Below are 12,288 nucleotides of genomic sequence, written 5' to 3' on the forward strand. Positions count from 1 at the left end.
TCATACCCAACCTTTCCAGTACTCCTTTAAACAAAGAAGAATTGTAGAAAGACAACCAAAAGTTTCAAAACATTGAAACTGTATCATTAGTAAGATAAGTATAAACTTTAGTTCTTTTGTCTAGTCCAAATTCTGCAAAGTCATATTGCTGAGTAGTAGAAGTTTCTAAGTTTTACAAGGCAGGGTTCTGCTAGGTAGTTCTGGCTGGCCACCAGCTCAGGAGACCTGGCTGGCCTTAGTCTTAAAATTGCAGTCATTCTCCTGTCTTGCACCTGCTCCTGATTATGGGGATTCCAGGTTTGCACTATCACGTCTGGCTCAAATGGTCTTGATAAATCTTTTTTCATGTCTTGTCTTTTCATGGTTTGTCTTTAATGACAGCTATGAGAACAATTTTGCATGTAATCATGTGCAAATAAATTAAATTCAGATGAAATGGTTCTTTTTTGATGTTAACACCAAAGTGAACAGAAACACGAAATCAGATTCTGGCTTATGGCTCATGGCCTCTATTTAGAGTGGTAGTGTCGTTTTAGTTTATTAATACGTTGGTCTTCATAAAGTGCAGTAAATAAATAAGGTAAGATGATTTACATACAGTTCTAAGGTAAAGATTACTGATTATATTTCTCACAGTATTTTAACTCTGTGAAAGCTGTTGTATTCAGTAATTAAAAGCTCATTACCCTAGGTAAAATAATGACATTTAGACCAGTCTAGTATTAAGGAACAAAAGCAACATGTGCTACAGACTAAACCCAGATATAGTCAGGTGCTGAGCATTATTCCTGGCTTCAAAATAGGATGTATCTGTTTCATCGTCTGGTTGGGGTACGAAAGGCATAGTCTGATGCTGCAGATTTTCCCAGTCCACTTCACTGAAGAGAGGATGATGCTTCAGTTCTTAAAGGGAAAATATATAAAAACAAAATAAAAAAAAACAAACAAAACAAAACAGAATATTCTGATGCCATTACTTAAATCTGCTTTCAGGAATTAAAAAGAGAATGTCTTGTATGTATCTTGCATTACTTTATTATACTACTCTCAGTGATACTTATTTAATGAGTCTTCCTATTAAGCTACATATTTTATATATTGTGTCATTTTGCATATCACCTGGTACATTATAGGTGCCTGCTCTGTATTTGTCAAGAGGATCTTTCTTGATGCCCGCATCTTCTCATACGATCCCTCACTTGAAGATGGTCTGGCTTGCTTCCCTACCTCTGGAGCTTACAATTAAACCTCCAATTCTCATTTCACCTCCCTAACTACCTGTCATATCATGGCAATCTTTAAGCACTATGTATTGTCCTAAACAACTTAAACATGAAGTTCATCTTTCACTCTTTGTTTTCTATACCTCATCTTCACAGCACTCTGTTTATGTCAGACTCTTCACCTTTTTTAGTTGTTTTACCTTGAGACCTTGTTTATATATTTCTGGCTGTCCTGGAATAGGTCTCTCTGTAGACCAAGTTGGGCTCAAAATGCCTGCCTCTGACTCCTTAGTACTAGGATTAAAGTGTGTCTGACCAGGCCTGGCTCGTCTTCACATTTTTATTACTTCTACCTACTAAAAAACAAACAAACAAACAAAAAACTATGTTCACTTGTTGGACTATACTGTGATACTTAGTTGCTAGAAAGAAGCTCCCTTTCTTTAATGCTTGACCATTTCTTCTTTGTAGTGCTGGTAATTGATTGCAAGGACTGGCACATGCTAGGCAAGTGTCTACTGTGGGCCTACATCTCCAGCCCCAACTCCTCCTCACTCATCTATTGAGGAAACTGCCTTTTTTTAATTTTAATTTTTTTAAACTATGGAGCCCTAGTTTGGCTTTGAATTCATGGCAACTGTTGTGTCTCAGGCTCCCTAAGTGCTGGAATTACAGGTATAAGTCACTATGACCAGCTTTCTACCCTTTACCCTTTAAAGCAACAGTATACATTTAGTAAATAAAGATGTGACAAGGCAGTAAGTAAATAAAACCAAAAAGTATCAACCTTTAAGAAGAATATTGGAAGGTGATTAATACTTGTATTGAGAATGTTGATTTAGGAAATTTATACACCTATAAATTGTTTTTCCTCTAAACTAAAAGATACAATATAATATTGTTTCTGGTACCTCATTGAAAGTTACAAAATTTATTGTCTGAGTTGCAGCTACACTGCACTGAGTTTTAAGCTGAAATAAAGACAAATATACAAATGCATATCTATCATTTTTCACTGAGCAGTTAGATTACTGTACTAGAACCTGATGGTACAATTACTTTGGGGAATCAAGCAAGTGTAAAGTAACCCTTACCTTTCATTCCAGCTCTTTTTGTATCATCAATGGTTAAAAGTATGTCTATTGCACTTTGAGCATTATCAGATAACTTTTCTTCACTTTCTGGCCAAGGGATATCTAGAAATACAAATACACAAGTAAAGTTGTTTGACTTTTCCTTGGAGAGGTTGACACCTATATTCTTGGTGTATTTTTTTTTCTTTTGAGTGCCTTTTTCCTCTCATAACCCTCTGATCCTATGCTTAACTGCATATTAAAATGCCTTTATTAAATAAGATTTTTAATCATTCTCAACTAATAGAGATAAATGAAGTTTTTGTTCTAAGGATGGAATTAAGGGTCTTTTGTATGCTAGACAAGTGCTCTACCTCTGAGCTGCATCCTCCAACTTTGAATCTATCTTAATTGAACAAAAAAAAAAAAAAAAAAAAAATCACCTCTTTTTAAAATATTCTGGAATACTTGTTGTGGAGTTTCATCATTGAATGGGGGAATTCCTGTTAGAAATTCAAACAAGCAAACTCCAAGTGCCCACCAGTCTACTGCAGGACCTGGAATTTAAGAGGAGATAAATTGAATTTGTAAGTATTTTATACAAGTGTTTTACAAGTAAAACAGTATATTGATACATGAGCAATCAAGGCCTTCTAGCTTTAGGGCTTCTTTCTCCTGTTTCTGTCAGTACAAAAATGCAAATTACCTTCAGTCAGACAATGGGTTAACCATCGCTTTAGCTTTCAAGAGACTTAGATTAGAAGTTGCCACAAATACTTAAAATTTAAGGCTACTTTTAAATTTAAGGCCACTTTTTGGTTGGTTAATAACTTCTGTTGTTAAAATATTTTATGAATGCCAGATTTTAAAATGCAGTGAAGAAGTATATTTACACTAAAGAATATTTTCTGAAGTAGACTTTTTAAGTCAAGAAATAACAACATAAGCCGGGTGGTGGCGGTGCAAGCCTTTAATCCCAGCATTCCTAGGGGGCAGAGGCAGGCAGATCTCCTGAGTTTGAAGTCAGCCTATCAATAGAGAAAATTCCAGGACAGCCAAGGCTACACTGAGAAACCAAAACTCAAAAAACCAAAAAAGAAAACAACAATAACAACAAAAAACCCCATGACACTTAAATGATACTGTATTTCACGTGTTTCACCCAAGGTATGACAACAATATTTGTACTAACTGAAGGAAAGCCTGGTAATCACTGAATGCCCTAAATAGAGGTTTACTATGTGTTTTGTTGATGCAAAAATATAGTTCTTACCTATTCTGTAGCCAAATTTGAATGAGCACAACTCAGGCATATGGATTTAGTATACCTTGAAGGACATGTCCCGGGTCTGAGGAGAGGGTTCAGTGGTAAGAGCACTGGCTGTTCTTCAAGAGGGCCTGGGTTCCACTCCCAGCACCTACATGACAGCTCACAAGCATCTGTAACTCTAGCTCCAGGGAGTTACAAATCCAGTACATTCTTGTGGCCTCAATAGTCACCAGGCATGTACACATGATGTACATACATACATGTGTACATGTAATGCAAAACACCATACACCTAAAATAAAGTCTCAAGAAAGAAAAAAGCATGTTCCACTGTAGAAGTGGTTACATGCTGCTGTATCAATTACAGAACAAAGAAAGTTGTAAGTCAGACACTGACCAAATATGCTGATGGTGCGCACAGGGAGTCATAGAAAAGCAGAAAAAAAACCTCAGTTACTGTTTTCAGATGCTATCTGATGACATTCTTAAGCCTTTGTATTGTGGAAGCTAGCAGTTTGCCAAGCATGCACATTGTTTTCTTTGCTTTAAAGTTTTTTTTTTCCCCCTGAAACACATTTTAAAGGTTTTGATGGTCACAGGATGTTAGGCCAGACACACAGGTGGGCAGTGAATGGCTTTCAAAAGCACTAAAAATAGCCCAGTTTGGCTCTGGTCTGTAATATCTTAACTTTCCTTAATCACAATGTTCAGTCATTTGGTCTTGTAGAATCTCTAACACAGATATGGACTTTATTTCTAAGAAGTTCATTCACAGGTTCCCATAATGGTCAAATGATCACATTTTGTGCAGGCAGAGGCCAAATGCTTTTGTACCACAAGTGTTGGAAGCCTCATTCATACTGTCTGAAAAATATCAGATAACCTCAGTCTGATTGTTTTTTTCTTTTTATTATAGGATTAATATGCTTATAATTAAAATAATTAGGAAAATAGACAAGGTGGTACATACCTTTAATCTCAGCACTCAGGAGGCAGAGTCAGGCTGGTCTCTGAGTTCAAGGCCAGCCTGGTCTACATTGCAAGTTCTAGGACAGCCAAGCCTACACAGAGAGCCTTCTCAAGTTCCCCATTATGGTAGGTAAGGTATGTAGGTAAGTTTTTACAGTGCTTGCCTTTGTTGTATGAAGCCCTGGGTTCAAGTCTTAGCATTCTAGAGCTGGAAGCAGAAGGATAAGAAGTTCGAGGTGATCCTCAGTTACATGATGAGCACCACATATAAAGAGTAGAAATAGGATTATATCAAAGATGGCCAGGAAACTACCACAAGCTTGCAAATCACGGAAGGATTGTCCTTCAAGTTTCAAAAGTCTACTCTAGACTTCAGACTTTCAGATCTGTGAAGCATACATTTTGGCTGCATTTTGAGCCACTTGATTTGTAGTATTTTCTGATATCAACCCTGGCAGTTCACTTCAGAATATAGAAAGAAGATTTTTTTTGAAAGAGAAAGGAAGAAGAGTTCGAGGCCAGCTTTGTTTACATGTAAAACCCTGTCTCAAACAGCAAAAATAAACAAAACACCACATGCCCACAGTGTGGATGTTATGGGAGAAGCGGAACCATGTGAATACAGATCAAAGAAATTTAAAACAATTTCACATAAAAGCATAATGCAGCCGTTGATAAATGTGAGACCTAAGACACATACTATATACCTTACCATGGGCTGTACCCAGTAAGAGCTCAGGTGCCAGGTAATCTGGAGTTCCTAGAATTCGTCCATCATCCACTGGTCCTGCCCCTCTTCTCACACTTTTTGGAGTTCTGTATGATGTTCCCAACTTGACCTGATTTGGTGTCTGCTAATTCAAGGAGAGTTCAAGAGACAACAAATCTGTTAATTTTTTAAAAATGAACAAAAGTATTGAAGCAACAAGAAAAAGTCTCTATGTATAAAAGATGTGTTCAAATCCTTGATCAGGAATTAAAAAACAGACTCATGCTAGTTATAATTATGAAAAGGTCCTTATCTCAGATAACATCAATTATTTCAGTAAGACATGATTATAAAAAAAAAAGATTAAAATGCCCAAGAACAAAATTTTCTTTTCTTTTGAAATAGTTTTACAATATAGCCCACACTGACTTCAGACCCATGATCAGCTGCCTCAGCATCTCAAGAGTTAAGATTACAGGTTTATAAGACAGAGCATTCTCAAAGAAGAATATCGAATGGCAGAGAAACACTTCAAAGAAATGCTCAACGTCCTTAGTCATCAGGGAAATGCAAATCAAAATGACCCTGAGATTTCACCTTACACCCATGGGTAAGATCAAAACCCATGGGTAAGATTTCACCTTACACCCATGGGTAAGCATGATAACACATGCTGGAGAAAGGGGAACCCTCCTCCATTGCTGGTGGGAGTGTAAACTTGTACAACCACTTTGGAAATCAATCTGGCTCTTTCTCAGACAATTAGGAATAGTGCTTCCTCAAGACCCAGCTATACCATTCCTAAGCATATATTCAAAATATGCTCAAGTATACAACAGGGACATTTGCTCATCCATGTTTGTAGCAGCTTTATTTGTAATAGCCAGAAGCTGAAAACAACCCAGATGTCCCTCAGTTGAGGAATGGATACAGAAATTGTGGTACATTTACATAGTAGAATACTACTCAGCAATTAAAAACAAGGAAATCATGAAAGGTGGGAACTAGAAAAGATCATCCTGAGTGAGGTATCCCAGATGCAGAAAGCACACAGGGTATATACTCACTCATAAGTGGATGTTAGACATATAATATAGGATAAACATACTAAAATCTGTACACCTAAGAAGCTAATCAAGAAGGACAACTCTGGGTAAGATGTTCAATCCTCATTCAGAAAGGCAAAGACAATGGACATCAGAAGACCGAGAAAACAGGGAACAGGACAGGAGCCTACCACAGAGGGCCTTTGAAAGTCTCTACCCTGCAAGGAATCAAAGCAGATTATGAGACCTATAGCCAAACTTTGGGCAGAGTGCAGGGAATCTTAGGAAAGAAGTGGGAAATAGTAAGACCTGGAAAGAACAGAAGCTCCACAAGGAGAGCAACAGAACCAAAAAACCTGGGCACATGGTCTTTTCTGAGACTGATACCCCAACCAAGGACCATTCATGGAGATAACCTAGAACCTCTGTACCTATGTAGCCCATGGCAGCTCAGTGTCCAAGTAGGTTCCCTAGTATTAGACACAGGGACTGTCTCTGACATGAACTGATTAGCCTGCTCTTTGATCCTCCCCCCCCCCCCCCCCCCCCCCCCGCTTCACGGGGATGCAGCCTTACCAGGCCACAGAGGAAGACAATGCAGCCACTCCTGATGAGTGAGACCTGATAGACTAGGATCAAATGGAAGGAGGATTTCCCCTATCAGTGGACTGGGGGAGGGGCATGGGTGGAGAAGAGAGAGGGAAGATGGGATTGGGAGGGGAAGAGAGATGGAGCTACAGGTGGGATACAAAGTGTAATTAAAATTAATGAAACTAGTAAAATAAAAATAATTGTAATTAATAAAAAGAAAAAAAAACTGACAGTAATCCACTAAAGGAATATACCTGGACAGCCTAGATTGATACAAGTAAGAAAAGCTATGACTGGCAAAATGATTGAAAAATAATGAGACAACATGTGAGATAAACCAAGTAATTGTCACTTTTTTTACTAAGTGGCCTTTAAAGGTTTTGAAGGTAACTGTTGTTTAATATCAACCTTGTGAAATCAGTACCAGAGAGGCTTTCATCCTAACAGGCAGCTGGAAATAGGCACTGAGGTTAAGGGACACCTAAGCCCTTAAAGGAAAACCCAAACGTTATAATATACATTTGGAGCTTTATCTTTTTATAATGCTCTCTTTAAAGGAATAAAAGAAATGGAAATTCTGATTTATTACAAGTATAGAAAATTGAGACAAATAATGTTTGAAATATACATGTTAGAAAAAGTAAGATTTCAATTTCATATTTCAAAGTATGTTAAAATCAGTGAAAATATGTATTTTCTTAGAAAAGCATAGCTATAAAAATACTCAGAATAATAAACATTATTATCAGCTTTAGTTTTGTTCATGAGAAGTTTTCAACAAAACTGTGTAGTTAATATCATATAACCTAGCTGAGAGGAAAGTATGTATCTTAATAGGTTATTATTCTAATGAATAAAATGCTAAAAGACTGTAACATACCACTGACATAAAGGACCTTCCTTTCTGAGTAGGGGTCACAGCCATGGGATATGAGCCATTGTAATCACAGGAAATGTCCATAGCATCTAAAGAAGTTATGCTCATCTTGGATGGTTCTGAGTTAATGGATGCATTAATATGACTGTTAAAACTTCGAAAAGCTACAACATTTGTTTTAGAGGCTAATGTTTTCAACACCTTTGAAGGAGCTAACATTTGGCTACTGTCTTGGATAGAAGAATGCCAATCATCTTTTGGCAAGGAATTTTCTTGGCACTTTGGTAACACAAGTACATCTTCATTATTTGATTCTTCAAATGAGTCTTCTTTGACGCTTTTATCTGGTTCTAAGTTCTGAATTTCCAGTGAACTTTCCATCATAGAAACTCCAGGAAAAGATGAATCTGAATCCACACAGACAGTTTTAGAAGCTCTATCATCAGAATATACAAAATTAGAATTTAGGCAGTCCTTTTTACTAGTCATCTCACAATCTTCATCTAGTTCAGACATAAGGTTTTTTGCTATCATTGGTATATGCAGTTCTTCTGGGGTTTGTTTATCAGTTAAATAGGTGACAATGTTCTCCTTATTAGCATAGTCCTTTTGCTGACTTCTGCAAAGTGATAGCTTAAGGTTCTGGACTTCGGTTGTCATGCCTGTATTTTGATTTGCATAGCAACCTATCCTTTCCTTACTGTGCTCATTATACTCTATACAGTTCTTTTTACTGTGTATAATTTCCTGACAAGGACTGGAGTCAACCAATTGGAAATTTCTTTTAAAATGTCTTTTACCAAGTTGTTCTTCAGACATACCACTAGGTTTTACAGCCGATTGATTGGACTGATGGAAACCAGACTGTCTCGTGTCAATGGCCATGTTCTCATTATTTATATCCAGTTCTCTTGCTTCCCAAGAGGTTTCCCCAGAGAAGCATTTCCTAGGGAGATTCATGTGGTTGCTTCCAGTGGCAGGAATGGGAGAAGGCACTAACTCAAGCTCCATTTTTGTCTCGATGGCATTTGTAGATTTTGCATGTAGCATTTCAACTGCATTCCAGCTCATCATTGTACAGCCTGATGACTTGGTACTTTCCTAAGAGGAAGAAAGTAATATTTTCAGTTATAAACCTTAGATTTTTAGAAGCTTCTAATCTATGATTGTCTATATGTGATAAGCAATTCAATGAACTAATATGCTACCTTTTCCTGTTTTAGATAAAACAGAAGAATAAAAACAATTACAGTATGGGAAGCTTACTATAGTACATTGTTTACAATTCATTGTTTCAAATGAAACATAGGTTAAAATTTAATAAGTTATGCCCTAATACTTATTCTTATAGCATGCTACATGATATTATACAAGAAAAATTAACAATATATTCAGACAGATTTTAGGGTAGGGTTAATATTATAAATATAGTACATTATCTATACTGCAATAGGGATATGGTAATTTGGTTTAAAAATGGCAAAATGCAAGAGTAAATTCTAATAACTGAAAAATTACAGACCAAAAATAGTTAACATGTGTCACTATATGAAGAATTAAATAAAACCAGGAATACCTAGGAATTAAAATCCACTGTTGGGGCTTTGGATGTAACTCAGTGGTAGAGCATGAGCCAACAAACAAAAGTAAATAAAAGAAAATAATCAAAAAGGTCAATTAACACTGTCTCAAATACAGAATTCTTTTCTTCCTTTTATTTTTTTGAGACAGTTTCATGCATCTCAGGCCTGACTTAAACTAACGTGTAGCAAGGATGACTTGGAACTTCTGATAATCCTGTTCCCAGGGCTGAAATTGCAGGTATGTGCCACATGGCCCAATTTGGGTGATGCTGGAAACTGAGCCCAGAGTGTTTTGCCTGCTAGGTGACCACTGTACCAACTTCAGACTAACAAAATGCTTTTCTTGAAGACTGAGTTGAAATAATCTGAAGATACTTGTGTCAGAGCTTTGTATATATTGAAACTGGTACATGGCAAGTAGGATTTTTTTTTTTTTTAAATCAGGATTTTAAAAAGTTAACTTTATTCTATGTACATTGGTGTTTTGCCTGCATGTAAGGCTGTGTGAGGGTGCTAGATTCCCTGGAACAGAAGTTACAGAGAGTTGTGAGCTGCCAAGTGGGTGCTGAGAATTGAACCTGGATCCTATGGAAGAACAGCCAGTGCTCTTAACCACTGAATCATCTCTCCAGCCCCTATAAGAATTTATTAAGAATACTTTCATAGCATGAATCTTCAGCAGTGTCTAATACTACCTTATTTTCCTCCTGGCAGTATTGGAGACTAAACTTAGGATTGTGTCTAACAAGTGATACACCACAAAGATACAACCCCAACCTTAACAGTGTCTATTTTCATGTAGAAACATCAAACTTAGCAACTATCATTAATTTACTTAGTCGTGAAGAACACTTAGTTCTAAGCAAAAAAGAAAACTTCTGTATTGTAATTTCCCAGTTTTCTGGTATGAAACTGATGAGCGTGGGATCAGTATAGTATTATCAGAGGGTCCCATAGGGTCCACTATCACTCTGTGATCATAACTTTTCCACTATATAGTCTGCCAGGAAGAAGAAGGTGAAGTTAACCACAGATGGAAAGAGTGCACATTATGACCTCTAGTATATGAAAGAGAGGAAATAAGAGTTCTTGGAATAGGAATCTGTTTATTGTACAGCATATATTATCTATAGCAAAGTCTAAAGCGAAAAAGAACCAGATGTCTTGTTTTATTTGTGTTTGACTTTAAAAACATAGATATCCAACATCAATGAGAAAAGTCAGATTTCTGGAAATAAAAAGCAAATATAACCTAAATTACTTATTTTGATCTTATCAACTTTCTATGGAGAACTTATTATAATTTTACATTTAAGTTTCTATCATTTTTTTGTATTTATCAGTATTAATAAAACTTTATAGAAAAAGCAAAAACAATATGTAAATTAACTAAAATAATATTTTTGGGGGGTGTTTTAAGGCAGAGTTCCTCTGTGTAGCCCCATCCTGGAACTCACTCCGTAGACCAGGCTGGCTTCTAACTTAGCGATCCACCTGCCTCTGCCTCCTGAGTGCTGGGCTTAAAGGTGTGAATCACCACTGCTTGGCTTAAGTAAAATAATTTAAAGGACATCCACTCATTTGGCTAACAACTGCTCTGAATGAGAGACTTTAAAGGATACACCCCTATTAACTTTATGATTTTTTTAAAAAAAGATTTATTCATTATTTATACAGCCTACATGTGTGCCTCCACATCAGAAGAGGGCAGCAGATTGCACTATAGATGCTTATGAGCCACCATGTGGTTGCTGGGAATTGAACTCAGGACCTTTGGAAGAACTGCCAGTGCTCTTAATCTCTGAGCCATCTCTCCAGCTTTATGATTTAAAAGCTAATTCTAAAGAGTTTCCATTTCATCAAATGTGAGATAGGTAGTAAACAGTTCAGGAGATTATGTAGGTAGACAAACAACAAACCCTCAATTATCCAATGTCTTTATCACAAAATGAAATTAAAGTCTCCCTAGAAGCCAAACATTTTCTGTTGGTTTCCTATAACACTTAATCATTCATCATACACTAAGCAAGACTAGTGTCACAAGAATGAGAACTGAAATAAAGAGTTTACAAGGATTTAATAGAATATCCGAAAAAAAGAATTTTTTCTTCACAATTTATTCATTATATATCCTGATTGAAGCTCCCTCCCTCAGCTCCTCCAGTCCTACCTTACCTCCCTCTTCCCCCCAAGAATTTTTATACTTCAACCATACTCATGTAACAATGCCATTTCCTTACGGGTTTTCTATGGAAAGGTAAGGTGTGGGGATGATGGTTTCATATGTATATGAACTTTGGCTTACAGATACTTCCTCCTAACCTGGCAGTCTTTTTCCAATATGGGACTGCTGTGGCACTCTGACTCCACACTGGATATGAAGGTATGAGGCTGACTACCAGTACTGGATGTGCCCAGTCTTTTCCTACACTGCAGTAGATTAGAAGTCAGACACTTAGCAGGCATTTCCGGATTGGAAGCAAGGTTCTCAAGACCTGTAGGAAAAAGAAAATACTGTTTTATTTCACAGCTACTAGTTCTTTATGGAATCTGACTCTTTCCAGGTTCCAGGTTTCCAGGTTATATATTACATATTATGATTAGTTTTTGTAAGCATTACCTAGTCCACAGGATGGTAGTGTATCAGAAATTGCTTCAAATGTATGTAATACTCTGAAGGTTAAAACAAAACAAAATCTCTTTACATTTGTAAAATAAAAGCCAAGATAATTAGAAGAAATTTGAAGAAAATTGATTTTGAGCTATAATATGATTTACTTTGAGGTAATCAATAATGGATATTTGTTGGTATGCATTATTGAGAGATGCTCTAAGATTAGAATATTACTAAATTTACCTCCCTCAATTTATGTTAAAGCTGTAACAGGACTGTAGATGTTGACATTTAAATGTTTATCAGTATGAATTGTAGAAAGCCACAGGCATTT

General features: G+C 36.6%; 1 protein-coding gene across 3 annotated transcripts in view; it reads right to left on the bottom strand.

The window, feature by feature from the left end:
* Positions 1 to 497: 497 nt before the first annotated feature.
* Positions 498 to 12,288, bottom strand: part of Mastl (microtubule associated serine/threonine kinase like) — a 31,783-nt gene continuing 19,992 nt past the window's right edge. Inside the window, exons 7-12 of one of the 3 annotated variants that reach the window (XM_055608604.1) lie at positions 11,663 to 11,835; positions 7,761 to 8,858; positions 5,247 to 5,388; positions 2,740 to 2,853; positions 2,318 to 2,419; positions 498 to 903 (exon numbers count right to left, since the gene is read on the bottom strand). In XM_055608604.1, coding sequence (XP_055464579.1) covers positions 746 to 903; positions 2,318 to 2,419; positions 2,740 to 2,853; positions 5,247 to 5,388; positions 7,761 to 8,858; positions 11,663 to 11,835 — 1,787 coding nt within the window. In that variant the 3' untranslated portion in view covers positions 498 to 745. Of the gene's footprint in view, positions 904 to 2,317; positions 2,420 to 2,739; positions 2,854 to 5,234; positions 5,389 to 7,760; positions 8,859 to 11,662; positions 11,836 to 12,288 lie in introns of all 3 variants that reach the window. The other 2 variants (XM_055608605.1, XM_055608606.1) reach the window with 2 other exon arrangements.

This window comes from Psammomys obesus, unplaced genomic scaffold (genome assembly GCF_907164565.1).
Source record: "Psammomys obesus unplaced genomic scaffold, mPsaObe1.curated_primary_1811, whole genome shotgun sequence".
Taxonomy (NCBI): Eukaryota; Metazoa; Chordata; class Mammalia; order Rodentia; family Muridae; genus Psammomys; species Psammomys obesus.